The sequence below is a fragment of the Astatotilapia calliptera genome, chromosome 22, assembly GCF_964374335.1.
Source record: "Astatotilapia calliptera chromosome 22, fAstCal68.1, whole genome shotgun sequence".
NCBI classification, from domain to species: Eukaryota; Metazoa; Chordata; class Actinopteri; order Cichliformes; family Cichlidae; genus Astatotilapia; species Astatotilapia calliptera.
The window spans coordinates 14,694,618-14,719,043 of record NC_137442.1 but is presented as its reverse complement, the minus strand read 5'-3'; the positions used below and the strand labels follow the sequence as shown (position 1 = coordinate 14,719,043).

The following is a 24,426-nucleotide window of genomic DNA, read 5'->3' as shown; positions in this document are numbered from 1 at the left end:
AACAAACAGAATTGTTTTTAAAGTATTTTTTTATTTAGGAAGTGAAACAAAATGCCCAGTGTTGTCTTTGTGCTTTACATGGTTTCAAACCGGCCATTTGAGGTCTCTAAAAAAAAACCTCAGAGGAAGAATTCAAAACAAAGCAGGAAGCTCCAAACGAATTCATCATTCTCCCCTTCATCATTATCATCATCACTGCCAACATCATCATCATCATCATCATCATCATCATCACTCGTTACAGTTCTGTAGAAATAATCAGACTCCAAAGTCACATCAGTGCTTATTTACAAGGCCTCTTGCTGCAAAATAGTTAGGTTTTTATTTACTCTAAAAAAGGTGTGGTGTAGATGCGTTCACAAATATATTAAGAAAAATGACACAGCACATACTGAAAGTGTCATTTTTAACAGTATTTTGTGGTGTAGGACAACAGCCTGTGTTACATCGGCATATTTGTTGCCGTTTCTATCTTTGAATCATTGTAGTAGAAAAATGAGAAAGAGGTTATTTCTACATACAAGGCATCGTCTACCTGAATCTAAACTCTTTCATTGTGCTACTATCTTTGAAAGAAAAGGTTTTAGGTTATAATTCATAAGAGGAAGTGCTTTTATATAAGAATAGGTAAACTAGCTTGTGGCTATAGTAGGCTACAGTAGTTCATAGTAGAATCTAAGTGTTCGGCGATGCACTCTGGTGCTGAAATATTGACCAAATGTCTCCTCTTCGTTCTCAACAAAAGTCTGAATCACATCGAGAACTGCCACATTAAATTCACAACAGCCAGAGATGATGAAAAGAAAAACAACCTGAAATCAGGAAGAGCCTTTGAGTCTTCAAATGGAGTTTGGTGTTTTCATGTAAAGCCCTCGAGCAAAACTGATCTTCTGATTGGATTTTAAAAAAAATACTGAGAAGAGAGCACAATAATTGTGACCAACTTATAGGAAGAAACTCTGGCTGTGTTCAAGGACTAGTGAGGATCAAAGAGAAGCCGGTTCAGCAGCACAGCTGTTGTTTCACATCTTAAACAATTCCAATATGCTGCCAAGGCAGAAGAGTGGCCACAGTTTTAACTGTTCAGGGTTTGCGTTTCGTCCATGTTTCAGCACCAGAGGTCTACAGCAGTACCTTCTACTCTCTACGATATTTTAGAATAATAATACGAGGCAGGCAGTGCATAAACCATGTACAAAAAGACCCATCCCGACCCAACCCAGAGCCCTCTGTCTAAAGGAGTAGAACCACCTGTGTGAACCCCTGGAAGCCCCAGCAGCTGCTAATACTCATACAGACACAACTGTCTATAAGATTATAATGATACCAATATAAAATTGTAACTAGGAGGCAACGTTTTCCACACTGTGTACCAAAGCAGCTGAGTTTGAAAAACAGACTCCCTGCTCACTCCAATTTGGTCTTTCTGACCGGCTGTCACAGCGGCGTCACAGTCCCTGTAAATTTAGAGCTCCAAACCCAACCCGCCATTATTTAACACTAACTTGGTTCGCTAACTCCCTGAAATGTCATTTCTCGTAACTACATAGAATAGTGGCATTTGAAGAAAAAAAAAAATCAAGATGTTACAAGCAGTTATGACTCACGTGTCTTCAAAAATATCATGCATTATTGCTCTATCGGATATCAACGAAATATTGTCCAAGACAGAAATTTGTTCGGTTTTGCCTGTTATCTAAGAGGTTTGGAAAAATATCCAAAAAAGATTCATAAAATTGGCATAGATTCCATTATTAGGCTATTATTTTTTTCCTCTCTTTTTTTTTTTGCATGCATTAGTTTAAATAATTAAAGTGGCTGACAAAAGTAAAAAGATATTCATTAATCAGAAAGTGTCAAATGCTTTGGCATATTTGTAACAAAAAAAAAAACAAAGTAAAGTGCAAATCCATACAAATGTAAATGCATATGTAAATAAATGCATAAATACATAAATCATAAATAGACACATCTTTTTAAAAAAAAGATAAAAACCTCAAAGATGAATGCTGTGCTTCTTGATGCAACTAAACTATTATACAACACTGGAAAAAGGTTTGACCTTTTTGAGGAAATCCAGGACATTTTTAATGTCTCCATCCCCATCCAACACTGACAAATTTAAAAAAATAATAATAATAATAATAACATCAGATTTAGGTTATAGCAAAACTGTTAAGGAATACCCTGGTGGCTCAGTGGGAGTTTTTAGCCATCTGATCCTGAACTGGAACTCATAACGGTCCACTGTTTGCGGTTAAGTAAGCGCATATCCCAACATTACTTAGAAGTAAAGAAAAGAGCTCTTTTGTCCACGGTTTTAAAAATACGTCATTTCTCACCACACAGGTGTACTGCCTGTACTACCACATTGTGACAGGTGTGTCTTTTCTTCACAGTTCATTGTGGTAATGTCAGAAGCCACGTATACAGACACTGTATACTGCGGGTGTCCGGTTGTATAAATAAATATCATTACAAGTATCTTGTTTACTTGCACAGGAGAAACGCTGTGTGCTTTCCTTGTTTTGATGCTTTATCTTTGTAAGCTCAGTCCAAGGTCGGTCTCAGTAAAAGCAGGACACCACATGTATCCTTAGATTATGAAGGTCTGTTTTTAGAAACGCATAAAACTTGAAAGCTCATTGAATCTCACTGGAAGAAAACCGATGATGTGATTCATGCTTGGAGATTGGAGATGAGTTGTGCTTTAGTGTCATTTCCTGGTGGATTGGGAAAACAAAAAAAATAACACAATGCTGAGGGTAGATATGGACATAAATAGATCTAGGTATCTTCAAAAATGATGAGCTAGATGTGCTGTGCTTTATTTATCTTCACAGATATTTCAAAAAGCCTCAACGGGAAGTAACTTATCGACGCAGGTGACAGTCTAAATTAGGCATTGAAAACTTTTCACTCCACTCTCAGATGAGGGAAGATAAAACAAAGGAGAGATTGGAGGGTTCTTGATAGGAACGGATGCCTTCAATCTATTTTTGTCATATACCTCGTGATTCTTGCAGAGAAAACACTCCTACCTTGTTACACTCAGATTCTGCTTTTTGGGGGAAAGAAATAAAAGTAGGGAATGAGGCCAGGAAAATTGCATGTAAACAAATTAAAACCACCCCAGTCATTCTCCCAGGGAGCTCAGAGGGGAGAACGCCCCCTTGAAACACGCCGACTCATAGTGCTTGTTCAGGTAACTCTTGAGTGCAAACGTCTTGTTGCATCGTTTGCACTTATAGTGCTTGAAGGCTGAGTGTGTCTGCATGTGAGCACGCAGGTTAGACCGGTCAGCAAACGCTTTGCCACAGTGCGCACACCCAAACGGCTTCTCCCCCGTGTGCGAGCGCATGTGGCCCTGCAGCAGCCACGGCCGGCTGAACGCTTTGCCGCACACGTCGCACTTGTGCTTGAGGTCGTGGGTCAGGAGGTGCATGGCCATCGCTGGCATGGAGACGTACACTTTCCCACATGTGGGGCACTTCTTAGCCATCTTGCTGTCTATGCTCCTGTGCGTCTGCTTGTGCCGGCTCAGGTTGGAGGATGTGGCGTAGGTTTTACCACACTCACTGCAGGTGTGCCTCTGGGCAGTTCCCCTCAGGGTTCCCGTGGTTTTCCTTCGTGATCGTCCGTCCATGATGAAAAACGCATCCACGCTGTATCCTTCACTCACAGCTGTGTCGCCGTTGATGTATCCCCCGGCTGATGACGAAACTTCGGACCGGGGACTGTCTGGCTGGTCCGAATCGCCATGGATATCACCATGGATATCACCATGGATGCCAGAATATGTGTTGTTGATGCGGCCATAGATGACCGATGAGTGGCTCGGGGAGGGTACTTTAGAGATGACTGATGAATCGCTTCCAACCACATCGTCGTAAGGATTAGGACTCAGATAATCACTGACGTAGCCTGAAGAGACAAAGAAAGAGGTAAGTCATTGTGGCAGGAGGATTGATTGGCTTGGAAATCTACACGAGTGACTGCTACAAAGCTTAAACAGAGTCAAAAGGGATATTTGAGTGCTGGCAAACCTGTCTCTAACAAAAACCTAAAGGGGCAGTTCACCACAAAATTTAAATTAAGCTTTTTCTACACTTTAGTGTTGCTTATCCACACAAATGGCTTGAGTGTGAGTTTTCCAGTTTGAGACACTGACTGTAAAACCGTCTGCTTCCTCTTGGACAACATCATACTGTTCTCGTTGTCTTGGAGCAACTTTGACCACATAATTTCCTTTGGGATTAATAAAGTATTCTGATTCTGATGATGATTAATGATTCTTTCCAGAACCTGACTCGTCAAAACACTAACAAACATTGCATTACATAGGAACTGTTTTTCTCCTTCTACTGTTTTAATCCATGAACCAAAAGAGGCAGCCAGCTAACATTTCTTCTTTTATTCTAGAATGACACATCTGAGATTGGTAAAAGGAAAATAGTTCTCTTTTTTGAGTTACTAGAAAATATTTTCTTATACAAAACTTTTTCCCAAATGTATGACTGCGTATTATGTTGCTTCAAATGTTAATCATTTTGCACTTTTTAGGTCAAAAGTGCAGAGCACAAAAATGGAAGAGATTAATATTAAGTGCCAAGTTCGTCCAACTATCCACCATGTTGTTGCAATTAGTTATAAAAAGAAAGCACCTGAGTGGTAGAAATACAAGATATGGTTCGAGTATCTATTATAGCACTCGTTACGATACTACTCAAGACCCTGAGGGCTCTGTAGAACCTATCACTACTAAGAAAATTGTTTGTTTTTTTAACTTGTATTGTATAACAGCAGGCCTCAATCACACTCGTTCATCAAAGTTCATTCATTATTAACATTTTGTCTCCAGACTACATTACATTACTGATCACACCCTGGCATCTCTAGTTTCTAAATATCAATCATACCACAATAAGGATCACATGAACCACATTCACCATGTGTTCTGCACTCCCATTATGCCCAGTATCCATAAAAGACCAAAAGGTTTCCGAGTCGATTCGAAAGAAATACCTTCACATCGGTTTTTGGAGGTGATGCAAAGCAAATGAAGGAAAAGAGAAGGAGACAGTTGTGGTATTCATAGTGGCAGTAAAATGCTTCTCAGTCCTTACAAGCAAGGAGGAGACACTTTCCCCTCAGTGGGAAATCTTTATTTTTCATTGGAGGGCTCAGTGAGCACACTTGCTCCTCATCAGCTGCACCTTTTCTGACAGGTCTGAAGCTGCACACAGTCACACCTCAGGGCTGTCAAAACCTCAACTGCTGTACAAAGAGCATCTCTATTACAGCAGCTGGGTGTGTGTGTGTGTGTGTGTGGGGGGGGGGGGGGGGCGTCCAGTGCATTACTCAGTGGGCGCAGTGACACTGACAGTCTCCGTCTTGAGGGAAATCGGGAAGTACACTTCACCGAGACTCACAAATTCCAAAGCAACCTGCATATTTGTGCACAACCCCTGACAAATCTGGTGAATTATTTGATGCCGCGTTATGATGCCAGCTGCTTCATTATTTCTATTATTGGCACTCAACAGGCTAAACTGTAACAGACACAAGGAGAGACTGGTAGCTAATAACCCATGGCCGCAACTCCTGTGGATTTATGCCGATCAATAGCTCTCCATTTCAATTAGCACTCTGTGAGCATTAAGACACAGACAGCAGAGGAGATACTATTGCTGGTAATATAATTTCATGATGCAGTTCTGAGAAAGGCTCAGATGTTGGTCGATAATGTGATGAGAACAACAGACAGAGGGTAGAAGGGTAGAGAAAGGGGAGTCATATTAAGGTGAGGAAGAGAGGGAGGGAGGAAGAAAGAAAAACCTAGCGGGGAGAAAGTAATGCTACGTTAAATGTGGTGATGGTGGTTGGGTGGTTTGGCAGTCCTGTACACAGCGCTCATGCTAATTTAACATTTTCGAATTTAATTAAGACCAAGTAATAGAGAGAGAAAATAGAGGGAAAGCGAGAGGGGGGGAGAAGAGGTGTGGAGTGGAGAGAGAAAATCATGAATCATAAATATTCAATCATTGCACTCTGGAAGGAAGTACTGTGTTTGTGTGTGTGCCCGTGTGTGTGTGTGTGTGTGTGTCTTGTTTTATAGAGCATGAGTAAAGTTTTGAAACATGACCAAGTGCTCAGTTTGGACCCTTATAACCAGGTATGTTGACTAAGAGCAGCTGGAGTCTTGGAGATCTTGTAGAGAGTCGTAATCACTCAAACTGACAGTTTCCAGTCCTGCTACAGTCCTGGACCATAGTGGATACTCAGCAGCTGCACTGGAGGTGGTATAGCCTTGCAAGCTGCTGCAGATAAACCACCTACATCTGCTTCCCTCCCTTCTCTAACCTTGCCCTGACTCACCAGTGGCACATGCCACACCGGTGGGCATGGAGCCACTGCAGGTGGGGAAAAGTGCAATATGTGAAACTAAAGTAAATTAAGGTCCACTATAGTCAAAAGAAGATTGATTTCTCCATCTGTAGTAATTTATATTTGGCAGCACAGCTCTGTTCTGGGACCTCACCGCACTTCCATGTGCAAATATGGAAAGATGGAGGTGGGGAGAGAAGCAGCAAGACAGCAGCATACAGAACAGAGCAAGTGTCAGTGACAACAGATGTGATAAGAATTAAATTAGACGGTGGGTTTCAAAGTGGCTTGCAGATGTGCCACAACTGAGGTCTAAAGTATCATCGGCAAAGGGCCTTGAAGAAGACGTTCTCCCAAGTGTTGGCAATCAGGGAACAAAGTAAATAATCTGATGCGCATCAGAAACACTTTAGATATTTTTCCAGAAGGTCAGTTTTGCCTTAGACCTCAGAGGGTTAAATAACAACCTATGTGGGATAACCAGCTGGATGTGTAGTAGAGCAGAGTTTCGTCATCAGTTAATGTGTGCTGGCACTGAGATCACCTGATCTGCCGGGACTGCCTGCTAAGTTTTGTTGATGCTATCCTGCTGACCTTTATTCCACTAAAATTTACACTTTCAGTGGTTAATGATTGCTTTGAGAACGGTTTGTGGGGTTTATACACAGACGTCTTCTTCTGATAGGGGCAGTGGCAGAAGAAGTTTGAGAACCGCTGCTCTGATCAACATTGCGTTAGCAAAGATGGCACCAAATTCCAAACTCTTACTGCACAAAATGCTGTCTAGGATTTAGCGAAAAATGATGATACCGTCAGATTTTCTGAAACAGCATACTAATCCATGGTCGTGACCTGCTGGATAAGCAAGACATGGAAAGCCAATTTAGAGTCTATGATGAAAAGGGTTCATCTTTCTGGGGACAAAAAGATGGTGTTCAGTGACTGTTATCTCAATGCATCGTATAACTAATTATTTCTTGGCCACCACAGAGGGTAAATTGTCCTGCTGGTGATGTAGGGAACTATATGATCTATGACTAATTAGCAGAAATCTTTGGTCCTGCGTCCAAGGAAAGAAAGTTTGGGAGGGAGACAGACTGAAAAAGAAGTCTTTTCAAGTGAGCAAAATAACCCTATCCATTATCTACATTATCTTTGACTATTCTGTGAGTACCATATCACCTCTCCTTCACCTGTACTAACAGCCAGACTGAGCCATGCATATGTGACTGACAGGCAGAAACAAAAACAAAGCTCGCTGTCTGGTTCTAGGATACTTTTTTCTCACACAGAACCTTTTTGCACGATCCCTGCCAATTAAACATGACCATTCCCTTTCATCCCTTTTCATTTAAAGCGCTCTGACTGTGACTGTTGCTGTTGCTGCGCATCTCGGCATCAGTGTACTGTCTCTATTTGTTTTTTTGTCTCTCTCTGTCTGAGTATCTGTCTCGCTGTGTCAACTCCGTATTCATTTCAAAGTACTTTAGCAGCATTAGAGCTGATAGCTGTTCTAAATGCTTATTAAAGATTAAATACTCTGCCAAACTAGAGCCATCCCACTTTCATGTGTCTTTGAAATACCGAGAATTAGGAATGGAAAGAAAAAGAAATGGAGAGGGAGAAAGGCTGCAAGCTACAATTTAATTTTTGATCCAAACCAGCAGTAACTGACGCACACTTGTGTGCTTTGGACACTTGTAGGTCACTGACTGCTTCCTGTCTGTGTGTGTGTGTGTATGTGTGTGGGTAATGCTGTGCACTCAGCTGTGCAAGCTGCCTGGGAAATGTGCCGAGTTGACAGAAACAGTAGAGTGCGTGCGTGCGTGTGTGTGTGTGTGTGTGTGTGTGTGTGTGTGTGTGTGTGTGTGTGTGTGTGTGTGTGTGTGTGTGTGTGTGTGTGTGCAACAAGCTGTATTTGCTTCAGTCAAACTGTTGTTATATTTATAACAAGGGATAGCTTCCCTAGTCTGTACATGCTTGCCACAATGCTACTGCTGCTGCCTCTGCTGCATGTTTCTGGTTTCAGATCATCAGAACGCTTGGGATCTCTTCATCTTACATTTGACCTTGGCACAATGCGAAAACCAGCAGGCTGCACTAACTCCATTACACGCTTGTCCCCGTGCAGTGACGGTGATTTATTTTTTTTTTAGCTCTTTAAAGCTGCAGTCATTCATTTTTGGCCACTAGAGGGCAGAATAAAGCAGACACACAACCCAGGCAAATTATTGACCTATAAGGGTGTTATGTGTTTTTCTAGCAAAATCTGCCACTTTATTTGCTTTACATTACTGGATGCTGAACAATGACTCTCAAAACATAAATCAAAACAATAAGCTAAAGGGAGCCAAAGGGGGATAAATGAAGCAAAAAAACACATAGCAATTTTACTCTGGGGATTTGTGACCCATTTACATAGCATATAGTAATTTTATCCAGTATCGTATCTTTAATGTCAAGGGCATATTGACATAGATAAAAGCTCCCATCTCTGTTAAAGTGCATATGGCATGTTTTCTGTGGTTTTGCTTCCGAGATTATCAGACCAAAGCAAATGCATGACTTCTGAGTAGAAATGCTAGGTAAGTATTCCTTTTGTAAAAGATTTCCACACTTTTCCACTGAATATTTGACCCAAATACTGCCCTTTTCATTGACTTTGTATCGTATTTTCCCCGTGTACCCCAGATTATACAGTGCGTGGGAACCATTGGCAGCCAGTGTAGCTGGGCATGATTGCAGAAATCTTTGAAGGTGACTCACAGGTGCTGGAGAGAAGGCTGATTTGAATAATATAATTGGCAACAGAACAACGGTGTATCCCAATGTATGTGTGCTGCTGACATAATGCATTAACATAATCATTTAGCATGGTTTTCTGCAATGATCCTGCGCTCACTGGCTCCCTGTTGCTTCCGCCACAGTCTTTGTATGCTCCTTCGGGAAAAATATATTTTTCTGCACTAACATGTTAATGTCAGCAACTGTTCAGAGCTGGATGTGTGTGTTTTAATGCTTTGTGTAAGAGTAAAGGCAGGGGGAGATGCGAAATCCTACAGGTACATTTAAAAACTATAACAGGTTGTAGAGGGAGTGCAAAGCAAACCTGAAATTCCATTAAGCATTCTCTCCTGTTTTCTTTAAATTATCTTTTATTCCAGATGTGACTTCCTTTCCTTGAGCATTAAAAACCATAAATAATACAGAGCAATTCAGCCTCATGAAGTGCCTATATAGAAAGCTCTTAACCTCCGACCTGACTGCAGTCAGATCCAATGTGCATCGCACATATATTACCTTATATGACCTATTTTGTATTATTATTAAACCGTCTCTTTTATTGCCCCAAGTCTCAAGAGGTTCTTATCAGACTGAGAGTGTAGGTTTCCTCTCATTTGTTTCTCTACATAAGACTATTTCATGGAACCAGAGCATTTCACCGAGTATAATTACAGTGTTGGAAATGGTATATTTTTGGGGGGGCTATGACCGAAGTTTGACCCTGTAATTCCCTTCTCCTCTTCCTTCTGAAACAGTCATGACTAATGCTTTAAATCTGAGGGTGAAAACATTCTCAGAGGGATGCATGGCAGGCTTTAAATGGGCGCCTGTCTCCGCGCGCGTGTGTGTGTGCTCGGGTGTGTTTGTGTGTGTAGGTGTGTGACTAACCTTTGTCATGATGATGGAATCGCAGACTGAGCTCTTCTCTTCGGCTGTGACCATACGAGCTCTCCAGATCGGCAGCCGAATAGTCGTCCAGCTTGACTTTCTTCACTAAGAAAGACCGAGGCATGATGGCTCCTACACTTGCACGACAAACACACGCTTTTCTATCCAACTTCAGTCTAAACTCACAACCTATCAGCTGATTTTTATTTTAACCGTGTAATTTTATTTATTTACTTTAATTCAGCCACTAAAGCTACGCTTGCTCCCTTCCGTCAAACACCTTGGAAAAGTGGAGACATGGCTTTTAAAGATCAAAGAAACCGAGCTCTCCTCGTGTGCTTCTGCATGTTTACCACACATAATATTAATATTTTTTTTTTATATTTTTTTTTTGCGGTGGTTTGTCAAATATAGGCTATGTCTGCAAGTAATAGCCGGATCTCGTGGAGAAAGCGATCTGTTTTCATCCCATTAACTTGCCACTGGAAGACCTGTGGAGTCCTAAAGGCTGGAAAATAAAAGAATATAAGTCAGTTTCTGTATGGCTGCTCCGTTAAAAACGTCCCTCGTGCCGTGCTTAAATCCGTTGCTTCTAAAAGAAAGATTATGGTCTCGTTCTAACAAACCGCTGGTCTTCAGCACGCGGACAGCTCCCAACAAACACTTCCTAACGTCCAGGCTCGTGCTTTCAGCACCGGACAGCTCCTCCCGTCGCGAGACTCTTCCCCCCCTCTTTTTTTTGTTTTTTTTGTTTTACACCGCGTGCCACAGCCAAACCGCTGTTGCCCCTTCAGCTCCAGAGGGAAAGGAGAGGAACAGAAAGGCGAAACGAGCAGTTTTAAGGGGTCTTTCTGCTCAAAAGTAGCAATCCAAACACAGGTGAGTCAACGACTTGACGATTTTTGACCAAAAAACCACCCCAAACAAATAAACAAACATTTGGGTGCCGCTCAAAGAAGCGGGAAGGAGTATGGCAGCAGAGTTGCAGCGCTTGGTTAAAGGTCGGGACAGTTTAGTCCAAGAAACCTCTCGAGACCTTCGCAGGACTTCAAACCCCAGCTCGAATATCACAAACTCAGCGAAAACGTCATCACAGTTCATTTAAAATAAATAAAATATTGCTCAGATTTGTTTTTAAAAACTGCGGCTGGAAGACCAGAACAGCTCTTCTCCGGTCGCTAACTCTTCGTTTCACTCTCTCCCCTCTCTCTTTCCTCCTCTCTCTCTCTCTCTCTCTCTCTCTCTCTCTCTCTCTCTCTCTCTCTCTCTCTCTCTCTCTCTTCTCCCCACTCCTCGCGCGTGCGGAGCTGCGGCTCTCTGTAGTGCACGGGATCAGCTGTTGCGGCTTTATAGGGCGCGAGAAGGAGGGGCCAGGGGCGGTTGGGGGGGGGGGGGGGGGTTGGGGGGTGTGCTGGAGCTAAATTTTATTCATCAGGAGAAGAAAAAGAAAAAAGAAAAAAAAAGAGCATCTTGTCTTGTTGGACCAACAGCAGCGGTGCTCTGTGATAGCCGGGGAGGGTTTTATTTCGATAGTTTCTTGTGCTTGCCCGCTCTCACACTCTGATTATGACAGTGAAAGATGTTTGGATGGATGCAAGGATGGGTGGATTAGTCCATAAACTGGAAAGCAAAGATTGCGTCTATGTAGACAGGAAAGTTTTCTTTTTAATCTGTTACACTGTGTTGTTTCTATAGATAATCTTTTGCTTTTGCATGTTAAGCTCATGACGTATAAAAATGTTATGTTATAAAAAGTTCAGTAACTGTTGCTTTAAGGGGAAACGTTTGTGTGCCCGCCTGATTTGTAGTCCTTCCTAGGGACCGAAAACCATCAAACCAACCGCTCAACGCCAACTTCTAATGTAGCCCCGCACACTGGTCAACGCTTTTACGCTGCGATCAACCAATCAAGCTCCTCTTATGCAAATCAGCGCTTCTCTTGACCAATCAGATCCTAGGCGCATAAATCCATAGTCAGCATCAGCCAATGAGTTTGTTTAATGCAGCTGAGGTGAAGGTGTTTTTACTGAATGGTCTTTCAGAGAGACAGAGAAATAGACGGAGACCACCTTTTTTTTAAATATCATGTAAACAGACTTTTCCCTCCAGCTACCAGGCAGCAACAGACTTGCATATATACACATTGTCATGCAAAGCCCTTCCCCATTCATACACACGCAGGCAGCCTGGCAGGAGAGATGATGGTGTATGATGTAATTCAGTGACGTGTGCATTTATGTAAGTTCTCTTTGGTGAGGTCCTTGGAGTTAACCTATTTTTAAAGTTCATTGATAAATGTTTAAAGGAGACAGAGAGGGCATGTCCTGTGGGTGTGAAAGAGTGTGTCTATTTTAAAACACAGTACAGTATGTGTAAATATGTGTGGATCAAAGTGCAGCAGCATATTCATCAGTGGCCTCAGGATCTATGCGTTGCATAAAAGAGGTTTCTTGTTCATATGTAAGCTTTTACAACATTAAATACAAAGAGTAATAGCATGTGTCTGACTATGTAATCTGAGGCTCTGAAAGTATGAAGAATTTCTTAAATAAATCACATTTTTAGTAAAAAACTAACCTATGGATGTTGCACTGAATCAAATGAGACTCATCACCCATCTTCTTGTGCAGCTCTCAGCCTCTTTTAGTTTCCATCTCATTGTTTTATTGTATTCTGCCCCCCCCCCCCCCCCACACACACACACACACACTGTATGTACAAACTGTCTTACATGAAGCATTTCCAGCAGTCACTCTGTGACAAGCCCTTTGTTTGTTTCAGCAAATGCTCCTAAAATGATGCATATTTATCCTCAAGTGACAAAGCCCTCTAGCAGCCATAGAAATGATGACCTGTCATTTGTGCGAAAATGTGTAAATCAGCTAACAATGTAATACAGCAGTATAGAGCCTGCACAGAGAGGAGGTTGGGTGGATGGATGGGTTAATAAAACACGAGAGACTGCTGCTGCTCACTTTCAGTTTAAGCAAACAACTTCTCAGACCTCAAAACTGAAGATTGAGAAAACATTTTATAATATGACATTTTCTCATCAATCTCTTCTCAGTACATTGATGAGAAAACCTCAGAACTTGCCAGAGCACTTTCTCATGACTCCAACGATACGCCTGGCAAGTCTGAAGTATAGCAGTAGCTTCCTTAATTTATCAGCAGGAGCAAGTGAGTAAAGTTATATTCTTCAGAATCCGTTTAAACAAATTGGGTGGGCTGTACTACTCACCAGTATAATTTTAAACTTCTTCAATATTATATTTGTTTTGGAATACTGGGTAAAATATAAGGGCAAAATGCAAACATTTGCAATTATAATAAATTCATATTTTGTTCATAATCAAACATAGAAAACATAGTAAATGTTTAAACTGAGAACATATAACATTTAATTTTAAGTTTTAGTTTTAATTTTTGGGGACAGGGACAAGAAAATGCTAGAAAAATAAGTGGTGCTAAAAATAAACAAATGGGTGAACATTTGGTGCATTAGGTTAACTGGCAGCAGGTGAATAACATGACTGGGTATTAAAGATGACTGGGAGTTTCTCAGAAGTAAAGATGGAGAGGGGTTAAACAACTGGAAAATAAAACTGCAACTACAATTTCAGAATAAGGTTTTTCAATGAAAACTTGCAAATACCTTGAATATCTTATTATGTACTGTAGAATGTCATCTACAGCAGCGGTCCGCAACCCCCGGGCCTCGGACCGGTACCGGTCCGTGAGTCGTTTGGTACCGGGCCGCGAGAGTTGAGGCTCAGGTGGGAAATGTATGGTTTTCAGGGGTATTTTCGTTTTTGAGCGTTATTTTGTTATCGTTTTTATCGTTGGGTCTTTTCACGTGTGTTATGAATAAATCTTCTTTTTTCGGTACCGGTACTAGTTTTATTTTGTTGTATTTATCCGCGACACCTTAAAGGCCGGTCAGTGAATATATTGTCGGTCATAAACCGGTCCGTGGCACAAAAAAGGTTGGGGACCGCTGATCTACAGTACATAATGTCGTCAAAAGATTATGAGCATCTGGAGAAATTGCTGTGCTAAACATGGCCCTGTCCAAACTTTTTTTGAGATGCATGTCTTACTATCTATATTTTATTCCTGCACAGTTGGTGTGGAGCACCCACACTTTTCTTGTACATGTGCAATGACAATAAAGGGCCCTTCTTCTTTATTCTACTTTCAAATTCAAAATTGATCAGTAAGTTTTCAAAGTTCTATGGTGAATAAAATATTGGTTTTAGATATTTGCAAACTGTTGCACGCTGTTTTTATTCCCACTTTATCTACAGCGTCCCAGCATTTCTGGACTCGTAATACACAGTAACAAATAGCTGCACTTGCTGATAGTAGAGCCATATTGTCAGCATACTGTCAGGTGCACAGCCTCCTACTTGTTGAGCATTTTATCTTTCTCTTTTATAAAATGCTTCATCACTGGAGAGAAAGTTCCAGATTCATAGAAAGCAAGACAATCCAAGGAAAAGTAAGTATTCAGTACATATGTGTCAGCGGACGTGTAAGTGTATTTCTCTCTGTCTTTCCATGATGATCAGTGACACACACTGCCCATTTTGTCCCATCTGTTTTTGTGATGGTGAAATTGTCCATTCCTCGTGATTTTCCCTGCTAGCCACGAGTGCAGCTATACTGCTGAGTTCAGCGAAATATGTCTGTGTGTGTATGTGTGTGTGTGTGTGCAGAGGCTGTGGGGACATGTGGAGACTGGAGACTCATTAGCATAATAATAGACTCGGATGCATGTAGACAGGCAAGCGTTGTGCGTGCATGTGTGTGTGTCTGTGTGTGTCGGCGGGTTTGTGAGTCCTGTCAGAAAACACAATTGTAGGGTCCTTGTTGACTTTCCATTCCTCTGTCTTTTAAAGAGCTATTTAAATGACAGGGTTTTAAATAAAACTCCATTCAAATAGAGGGGTTTTACATATAAAGCAATATCCAGATGAAAGGGTTTGTAAACAAAAACTGACAGAGAGAGATACAACGCAGGAGGGAGGAAAGAAAACAGAAGGAGGGGGAAAGACAGAAAAACAAAGAGAGAGAGCAAGAGAGGGGAAAAATAAATAGAGACAGGTCTTATAGAGGACAAATGGAAGGTCAAATGGGGTTTAAATGTAAAGAAAGAGGGAAGGGGAGCTGCAGAGAGGCAGCTCACAGCGAACAGATAAACGTAGTGATGGATGACACTGACGTTGGCTTCAACTAGCACAAATTTGTAGCATTAGCCTAAATCTAGTTGTGCATTTAATTATCTTTTTCTAATAGTATGCTGAGCAAGACTGCTGGGTCTGCTGGTATCGTGCTGGTATTGTGGAATTAAACTATTAAAGGGCAGTAATCACAAAACGGGGCCACATGAAGATATGGCAAATATGTTGTCATTACTTTTCAAAGTACCTGTATGTGCATTGTCTGATTACATCTTTACTCCCAGTCATTTTTTTCTTCTAGATGAAATAAATGATCATTTCATCTACTTTTTTGGGTAATTTTCCACCACCTTTGAAAAAGCTTACTTCAGTTAGCTAGTATCCATCCTTGTTTGGGGGGAAAGTAAAAATACATGATAACATGCATTTGAGCTAAAGAGATGACATCATTTCTGTCACGGGGGGTCTCTCAGTCTGAGGCACTCCACTAGAGGAGTGAATACATTTTTCACAAAAGCTATTCCCTTGTTTTGTGCTTAGATGATAGCGGTGGAGAACACTGTCTAAAGGCTGACACTTCCTCTAATGCAAACAAGCACAGAGTCGTTCAGAGTTGTGTGCGTGCGTTACTTGTACACCTTAAGAACTGTGAGTGTGACGCTGACATGCTTTTGCTTTTCCGCTTCAAGTCTGCCTCCAAGGGAGCTGGTTCAATTTATCAGCTTGTTTAACTCTCAGATCCAATTTTTATGTAATTTGGGAGTTGTGCACACTGGCTTATTCGTGACCCACTGTTACCCATAACACTCTTGTCTTCATAAATGCCTTTGTAGCTTCAGAGTACACCCCCAAGGGGTCCAGAGATAGATCTGAAGGGTCTCAAGATGATTAAAGGAATAAAAAAGAAAAATATCTGTAATATTTCTCTGTCTTTTTCATACATTTCTGTCTATTTTCTGTCCTGGAATCTCGACAACATTTCTTTGTCTGTTGAGCTGCTCAGATCTTATGACCACACAAGCTCTGGTTTAAGGAGTTGCAAACCAGCAACTCGAATCAGTGTAACCCTGTGCAATACAATGATGACTGAGTACCACAGACGCCGTTTGTCATGTTCAGAGCATTAACATGTGTGCGGCACACAGTCTGACAAAAGAAAATACAACAGAAGTACAAAGACCAGCAGATACCTGGCCATCATGACAAAACATAAAAGAAAGGAACTGGAAATCATCTGTAAGCCCATCATGTCCATGTCACTGATACATATATGGCCCTGCATGTGTGCTATGAATATGTATGCTGTATGTATAAGATGTGACCCTCAACATTAATATGTATTGGGCGGTAATGAGGCGAATGGACAGATCAGATGGTTCCCTTTTTAACTGGTCACATGTGGCTCATTAGGGTAGGGCCATACAGAGCACCTGATACCCTCAAGATGACTACCGCACTCCAAGAATTATTTTATGTCATTTTTGTTTTGTTTAGGGAAAAGAGCGGAGCCTAAAGAGAGTTGAGGGGAGAAGTCAAAATTTAGACCAGAAGTCATCTGCTCAAGTGGCCAAGAGGTGCAAAGCAGTAGGCTGAAGTTCAAGTGTGAATGATTGTGTCCTGGAGCAAAGCTTTCTTCAAGCCACAGCTCCTATAATTGACACTGACCTTTGACCTATTTGTGAACAGGGAAAATCGTAAAACATCCTTATTTTCCCAAGAAGATTTATCATCACATGTCACCGCCTTAGTGCAAAGAAACCAAATTACTTGCAGTGTTAGGTAACTGATAACATATTTGTGTCAATATAGAATGATTCTAGACCTATGGTGTTATCAGGCAACTAAATTTGGGGGGGAGGGTATTTGAATAACTTCCATTAGTGTGACTTTATTTTTGTTTACTTTGATATTTAACCTTAGTTAATGTTTGCCCATGGTACAGCCAAGACAAGCACAAGTAACTGGGATTCAGAGTCAAGGCACTGATTGTCGATGTGTTAGTATAGCAAGCAGGCAGAGTAAAAATTAGTACTTACAATATTAACACTTCATAAGCAGTCAACCTGGTAACATAATGGTGATGAACGCTGGTGAATTTTTGCCTGGGGCCCCAACAGCCTCTAGGATGGGCTGTACTAATGAGCGATGAAACTCACTGTTACCAGCGTAACATGCTGCATGTTACGTTTCCCAGTCCAAAACAAAAGGCCAGGTGTATTTAATACGTGTTGACACCAGTAAAATAGTAAGGTATGAGAATATTGGCCTCAGCACAAAACCAGTGCTGAGTATATATAAATATATATACATTACTATAAATAAATAACCGGCTGATGGATAAAAATGTGTTTAGATGCATATGAACAGACTTGCTATGAGGCTGATGCTGTGAACTCAACAGTTTAAAAGAACACACTTCCATTTCCTGACCTCTTTTTTTGAGTTGGAGCCTTCTCTAAGCCACCCTGTGGTGGCAAATTCAATTATAGTGGTTAAAAATGTGATAAAATTGTAGTTTCAATAAAACCAATAATACTGCAATATTTGTATCCATGACGACAGAAAACCAATCCAGTCCAAATCTGGGAAATATGTCTCTGCCTTGATTGTGCAAGGACTGATATTAAACTGGGAATCACATTACCCTTAATGAATCCCATGCTGCACTTGAAAACTTTCTAATATTTGAGAATTATCTTACTCATTGGTTTTTAGTACCAGCTACAACAGCAGAAAATGCAGATCTCCAGTGAAGCTTTTAAACGCTCAAACCCCAACTCTCTACTGCATTTAAATTCCTCCACAAATGACCCCAAAGCAAAAAATCATAGTAATGCTGTTAAAATAACTGTTCGAAAAACAACTCATGTTGCAACTGCTGCGACAGCAAAGCTTCAGTTAGGTTTAGTCATTTGGTTAATGTTAAATTGTCTAACCTGATAGAAGCTAGGACTGGTTCAGAATATCAACATTATTACGGCTGATGGTACCTGATGAGGGTTTTTACCCTCAAACTGGACAATCACCCTCTTCTCTTGAACAAAATCTCTGAGACTGTCATGGCGGGGTACGCCGGTGTGTTTTTTTGATTGGACCCAGAAGCAGACACTGAGAGAGGAGTTGCAGGTGAAACAAAAAGGGGAGTCTTTATTTTGGCTGATGGCATATGACAAAAATAATCAAACAGAGAAAACTATGAAAAAACATGAAATACTATGACTGTGGTGTGCATAACAAAGACATGACAAAGACATACAGAAAACAGAGGACTTAAATACACACAGGAGGTGATCAGGGGAAGTGGGAACTGGTGGGGGAAACAGCCGATTGACATGAACCTAATGATGGGACAGGGGAAGTTAAACTAAATACGATGAACAAAGAACACAAGACTCCTTCAAAATAAAACAGGAAACATGGAGAAAAATCCAATAAACAATGAAGCAGACCCAGTACCATGACAGAGACAGGGTGAGGTCCGTTTAAATGGAGCAAGTCTCTCATGGTTGTCTTTGTCGTTACTCTTTATTCAATGCAAATTCCCAAATTTGTCAACCATGCTTTCATGTTCTCCCCACTCAAACTTTGTGACTCTGACTGCAGCACCTGAAATCTTCCTTTGCTTCTGTCATAGTGACCGTTCCCATTAGAGGGCTCTGTCACTTGAACACAAATATCTTTATCTGATATCTAATGTGGTCATTTTACCTGAATTTTCCACTTAATATTCTGACTGTGAACTGGGAATGGACTGCAGCATTCGGCACACAGCTCTGTGAGCACAGAGGACACGCACTTACGTAAACCTTCTGTTTGAGATGGGAAGCCAGTGAAACGAATAATGGATTAAAGGGAAGGGGAAATGAACAAGACAGTGCTTCTAGCAGGTAGCATACTGCTGCGGTGGTTGGACTACTGGTCTGAGTCTCTTGGTTGACTGTTCACTTTCTGGTTCTCTCTGTGGGTTTCCTCTGGGTACTCTAGCTTCCTCCTACACTACAAAAGCATACGTGTTAGGTCAGGGATGTCAGTCTTATTTTACACTGTGGGCCACATGCAGCCCACTTTGATCTTAAGAATGCTGGACCAGTAAAACTCCCCCTTCTGACAGTTTAAAGAACTTTAAGTACACATTTAAACCCCGAGATATCTTAATAGAAGAAAAAAAGTGCAATTTCAGCATGACCTCGATTTTTGCACATGATACAGAAATGTTTTTGTAGTAAGTGAAAGAAATCTGTTTTCAATACTGTTTAAATTGTAAGAAATAAATGTGTAAAATTAGAGAAAGTTCTGGTAGCTCATTTCCCAGACTTTATTCTAATTATAAAACAGAACATTTCTGTTAATTCACAGAAAACTGACTTAAAAAAAAAAAACTTCTATAGTAGATGATGAAAAAAGAGAAAAATGTTTGCTGTATTATGAATGGAGGTCTTTATCAGTTGGAAAAGTTGGAAAATGCAGGAAAATGCAGTTAAAATTCCCAAATTTATCTTTTCCTTCATTTTTTTTTTTTCAAAATCAGCCAGTGAGCCTGATTGGAGTCTTTGCCTGGCATATTCTGCTTTATATCGACCACCCCTGTGTTGGAATAACTGTCAATGTTAAATAGGCCGTGGATGTGAGGTAGATTAAGAACTTGTGTGTATAGAATAAAGTGCTTTTAAATTTAAGTTAAAGTGTGAGTAGAAAAGCACTATATAATGGTTCTGCTGGAGGTTTTTCCTCCCCACCGTCATCAAGTGTTTGTTCATAGATGGTGGTCTGATTGTTGGGGTTTTATCTGTATCAGTGTAGGGTCTTTATCGTACAATGAACACAGCTTGACTCAGTAGACACTTTCCAGGTGGCTTTATGGACTTTATGGGTTTCAATACACCAAGACGTCAACAGCGAAAACAGTCAAACCTTCATAATGGGGCCTCACAAACCAGTCACTGATGTTATAGTGTATACATCCGTCTTGTAAACTATTTATAGTTAAAATGGCTTTTTGCAGACAGTGAATGAAGTGAGGGTCCACAGCAAACTATGATTTGAATAATTGTGTTTCTGTAGAGGGAATCATGCAACGCCTCTCGAGTAAAAATGAAAAAATAAAACACAACAATGGCATGTAATATGATCTCTGCACAAACAGCCACTGAGATTGTTTTTTAAGGGAGGACAGTCTCAGTCACGGCTAACAGAAGAGACCACAGTAGATTTCAGTTGGTATGAAATGTCACAGTGATCCAATATTTTTGAAAAATGTTGAGTAACTTCACAAAACAAGTCCAAGTAAGAAACAGAAGAAACAATACTGGAAACAATTATATATTTATATCTAATACAATTAATAGTAGTGTATAAGAGGTGATTATAAAGACAAACTGTGAGGCTTGTATGAGAAAGAGATGCATCTGTTACAGTATAACACCACCTTCATGTCCTTCACTTAATATTTCAAGCCTTGGCAATAAAAGAAGAGAAAGTGCAGCTCTCTGTCAGAGAAAAGAATGAACAGCAGAAAATTGAATTACTTTGAACTGTATCAAAGTTTTCTAGCAGCAGTAAGGATTTTGAACAATCTTCTCATTTTTCAAGTCTTTGAACAACTGTGTTTCTTGGATTTTCTGTGTGTCTCAGGTCTCTGCAATTTCATCTTATCTCTTTACACTAAATTGAATTTGCCATTAGACAATGATCCGAACGTCTAATGATATCACTGATCTCTCTCCCCAGCATAATACAGATTCCGACAATTTTTTTCCAGCTTGTCATGGACAGCTCAGCATGCAAATGAAAAGTTACACGCTGGTACTGCCCTGCTATGAAAGCCTGATATTGTATAAATTTTAATTATAAGCCACCAAAAATGCTTCGTTTTTCTTTTTTTACTGGAAGCTGTACATGCAAATATGTTTCAAGCATAAAGCAGCTGCCTGCTGGAAACAGGGTGGCATCGCATGAAGAAGGCTTCTTTATGAAACATCATTTTAACATTTACTTGTGTTTTGTTCCTTTCGGGGTGTGAAAACTACATTTATAAACACAAGTCTGGGGCAACACATTTAGACAGACAGGTTTATGAATCATTAATTCAAACACAGACGGCTTATTAACCAGTCTGCGTTCACAGCTGGCTCACACCTGATACCTTCAATGGCCCCCAGACACCTTTAACTGTGTGTGTCTGTGCGTGTGTGTGCGTGCGTGTGTGTGTTGGTGTTTGGTTCTGAGGTGTGGTAAAATGATTAAAGATGCTTTTACTGTGTCCTCCCTGGTATCATTGGACTATTAAATGTTTGTTCACAGAATGGGAGCATTCAGATGCATTTTAAACAGTGAAAAAATATTTAATGTTTGCTTTATTTCTGCAGTTATTAGATATATTAGATGTATGTTAGATATATTACTGTTAATAAGAATCTGTTTCCTTGCGAGTCATAATGCATCCGTGTTGATTTGACGAGTCATTGTGCTGCCAGGTGGCCCTTTAGTTGCACAACTGTGTATTAGTTGAACACCTAGCCCTGCGTCACATCATATACTATTTTACATGTTCATGTACTAAGGAAACTGCAAGATGCCGTTTGACTCATTCCAGTGTAAGCTGCTCCACAGGCACATGCTCCAACAATCCTCATATGGCATTGTGAAGAATCCAAAAGAAAAACATTTTAAGTATTTATACATTTTAGAGAAGAAAATTTTTGTTGAGGCCAGTGGGCATCACAAATGCAACTCCATCTTCAGTCACTGTGCTCGACCCATTCTTACACCCAGGGTGTCAATATTGGCCTGGCACAAAGTGTCCTTGGGCATCAGCATCATGATGTTCAGAAATTATTAAACACTGAGAGCAAGTAATACAGTGGCATTTAGAAGGCTACTTTAATGCAACATTCACAGTAGGACAAACACAGTTCAGCAAAAGCCAGGTGTAGTCACCTACATTCCCTCAAACCTGCGGTTAGGCTTGCATGTGTGATGATGGTTTATGTAACACATCATTTCAGGACAGTAAAGACCAGTTCACCATCCTTTCTCTGCACACATCGAAACCAAACCTTGCCTTTTCTAACTTCGTCTCCAAAATTGCTCAGCCTGACCTGTAACTTCTGATGTACTCGTTTTAAATCCTTCCACCTCCAGCTCAGCCTCCTGTCTTTTTAAGATTGGGGAAACCTGCAGTCAGCTCAGACCGAAGAAGTCACTTGGATGAGTGACGAAACGTTTCTCCCACAAAACGCTACGTCCAGACGAACAGAATCATCTGTTCATTTTGGAGATTCCTGTCTTTTTGTTAGCACCACAATCTTCACACTCTACATCATAGTAGGTCTCACTACCATTTTTTAAACCTTCTTGCTGCTATCATTCTTTCACAAATCACCACTGACACTCATCTCCACCCATTCCAACCCTTTGTGCACGCTCCTTTTAACCTCTCTTGTGCACTGTCTATTGAAGTCGGCTTTTGACCTCGGCTATTTAAATTCATCCACTTTTATTTATTTATTTATTTATTTATTTATTTATTTATTTATTTATTTATTTTATCTATATCTTGCATGTTCAGCTTTACAGCTACTGACCTTCATTCTTCTTCTCTCCAGAGAAGAATACCTCCACAACTCCAGGTTTACTTCCACCTGCACTCTACTCTCATTACAGATCATAGTGTCATCTGCAAACATCATAGTCCACACAGACTGGTGCCAACCTTCATCTGTCAGCCTGTCCATCACCATCGCTAATAAGAAGGGGCTCAGAGCTGATCCCTTATGTAATCCCACTCCAACTTTGAACCCATTTGTCACTCCCACTGCACACCTCACCACTGTATTGCTGTCCCACACCACCATTACATACTTCTCTCCTACTCCTGACTTTGGCCCCCAAATTTTATTCCTCTGTTGTTACTACAGCTCTGCTCATTCTTCAAGATTGTGTTAAATAATCTGGTTAAAAAGTGCACTGCTATCTCTCCTAGGCATCTCCATACCTCCCCAAGGATGTCATCTGGACAACTTGGCACGTGGTGTGTCTTCTGCTGCTGTAGCCCATCTGTTTCAAGGTTTGATATGTTGTATGTTGAGCGATGCTTTTCTGCATACCTTGGTTGGAATAAGTGGTTACTTTGAGTTACCGTTGGCTTCCTATCACTGCGAAACTCTGATCTCTGGCATCAACAATGCATTTATGGCCAGAGAAGTGCTGCTCACTGGATATTTTCTCTTATATTGATACAAATTTACAAATAAGTAGCTTTTGCCGGTGAAGTGTTAAAAAATCCTTGTATGTTGGTGTCTTTGTGGCTGGGATGAATGCAATCAGGAGCAGCAGTGATCAATTTCCTGTCAAATTAAGACATCTTCAAAGCGTTTTCTCACAAACTCAGGTTTATTTAATGTCACATCTTCAGCATTCAAAGAAAACAAGATAAGTGAGTGAAAATCAGCTAAAATTAGAGAGCTGACAGTTTTTATAGTCTGTCATGTTCTTGAGATGGAAAGATGTTTAACTTTGATGTTTGCAAACTGATCCACCTCTGATTTGAAGCCACGTGCACATCAATTTTAGGTCAGCACGCCGTACTTGATATGGGGAAAACAGACATTTTCACATGATGCTCAACGTGTCTGTCTTTGAACAATTTGCCTCCGTTTGCCAAATGTGAAAACACTACACCTAAAGCTAGTTATTTAAAACGTCTCTCATTTTGTGCAACAACTCAGCAGTGAGAAGATTTTCATGGGGTTAATTGGGTCTTGGGACACACACGCGCGCACATACACACCACCAAATCCTCTTAGCTTTATAATGAAGGAAGTAGAGATGGGTAGAGGGAAAAATAAGAAGGGAGGGAGAGAGAGAGAGAGAGAGAGAGAGAAAGAGAGAGAAAGGAGAGAGGGGGGAAGAGGAGGGAGAGATGAGAGAAAAGAGGGGGAGAGGCAGAGATGCAGGTCAAGATAAAAGGATAAACACGGGGATAGAAAAAAGGAGGGAGATGCTGTGATGGAAGCAACAGAGAAATATGAGAGGGAGGAAAAAGTTGAAGGGGTGACAGTTAAGAGTGGATTGTAAAATAACAATGCTTTGTTGCCATGGAAACAAACATTTTTATCAGCCCAAGAGGCAAGGAAGTAACCTGCTTGTTAAACCTCCTGTGCTATCTTGTTAAGCTGTTGTTGTG

At 40.7% G+C, this 24,426-nt stretch overlaps 1 protein-coding gene across 1 annotated transcript; it reads right to left on the bottom strand.

Moving 5' to 3' along the window:
- Positions 1-2,750: 2,750 nt before the first annotated feature.
- On the bottom strand, positions 2,751-11,374 carry LOC113015297 (transcriptional repressor scratch 1-like). The gene is made up of 2 exons (XM_026157254.2): positions 10,060-11,374; positions 2,751-3,924 (listed from the first exon to the last, which is right to left on the bottom strand). Exons 1-2 carry the CDS (start codon positions 10,181-10,183, stop codon positions 3,137-3,139), a joined length of 912 nt encoding a protein of 303 aa, XP_026013039.2. The 5' UTR covers positions 10,184-11,374; the 3' UTR covers positions 2,751-3,136.
- Positions 11,375-24,426: the final 13,052 nt, after the last annotated feature.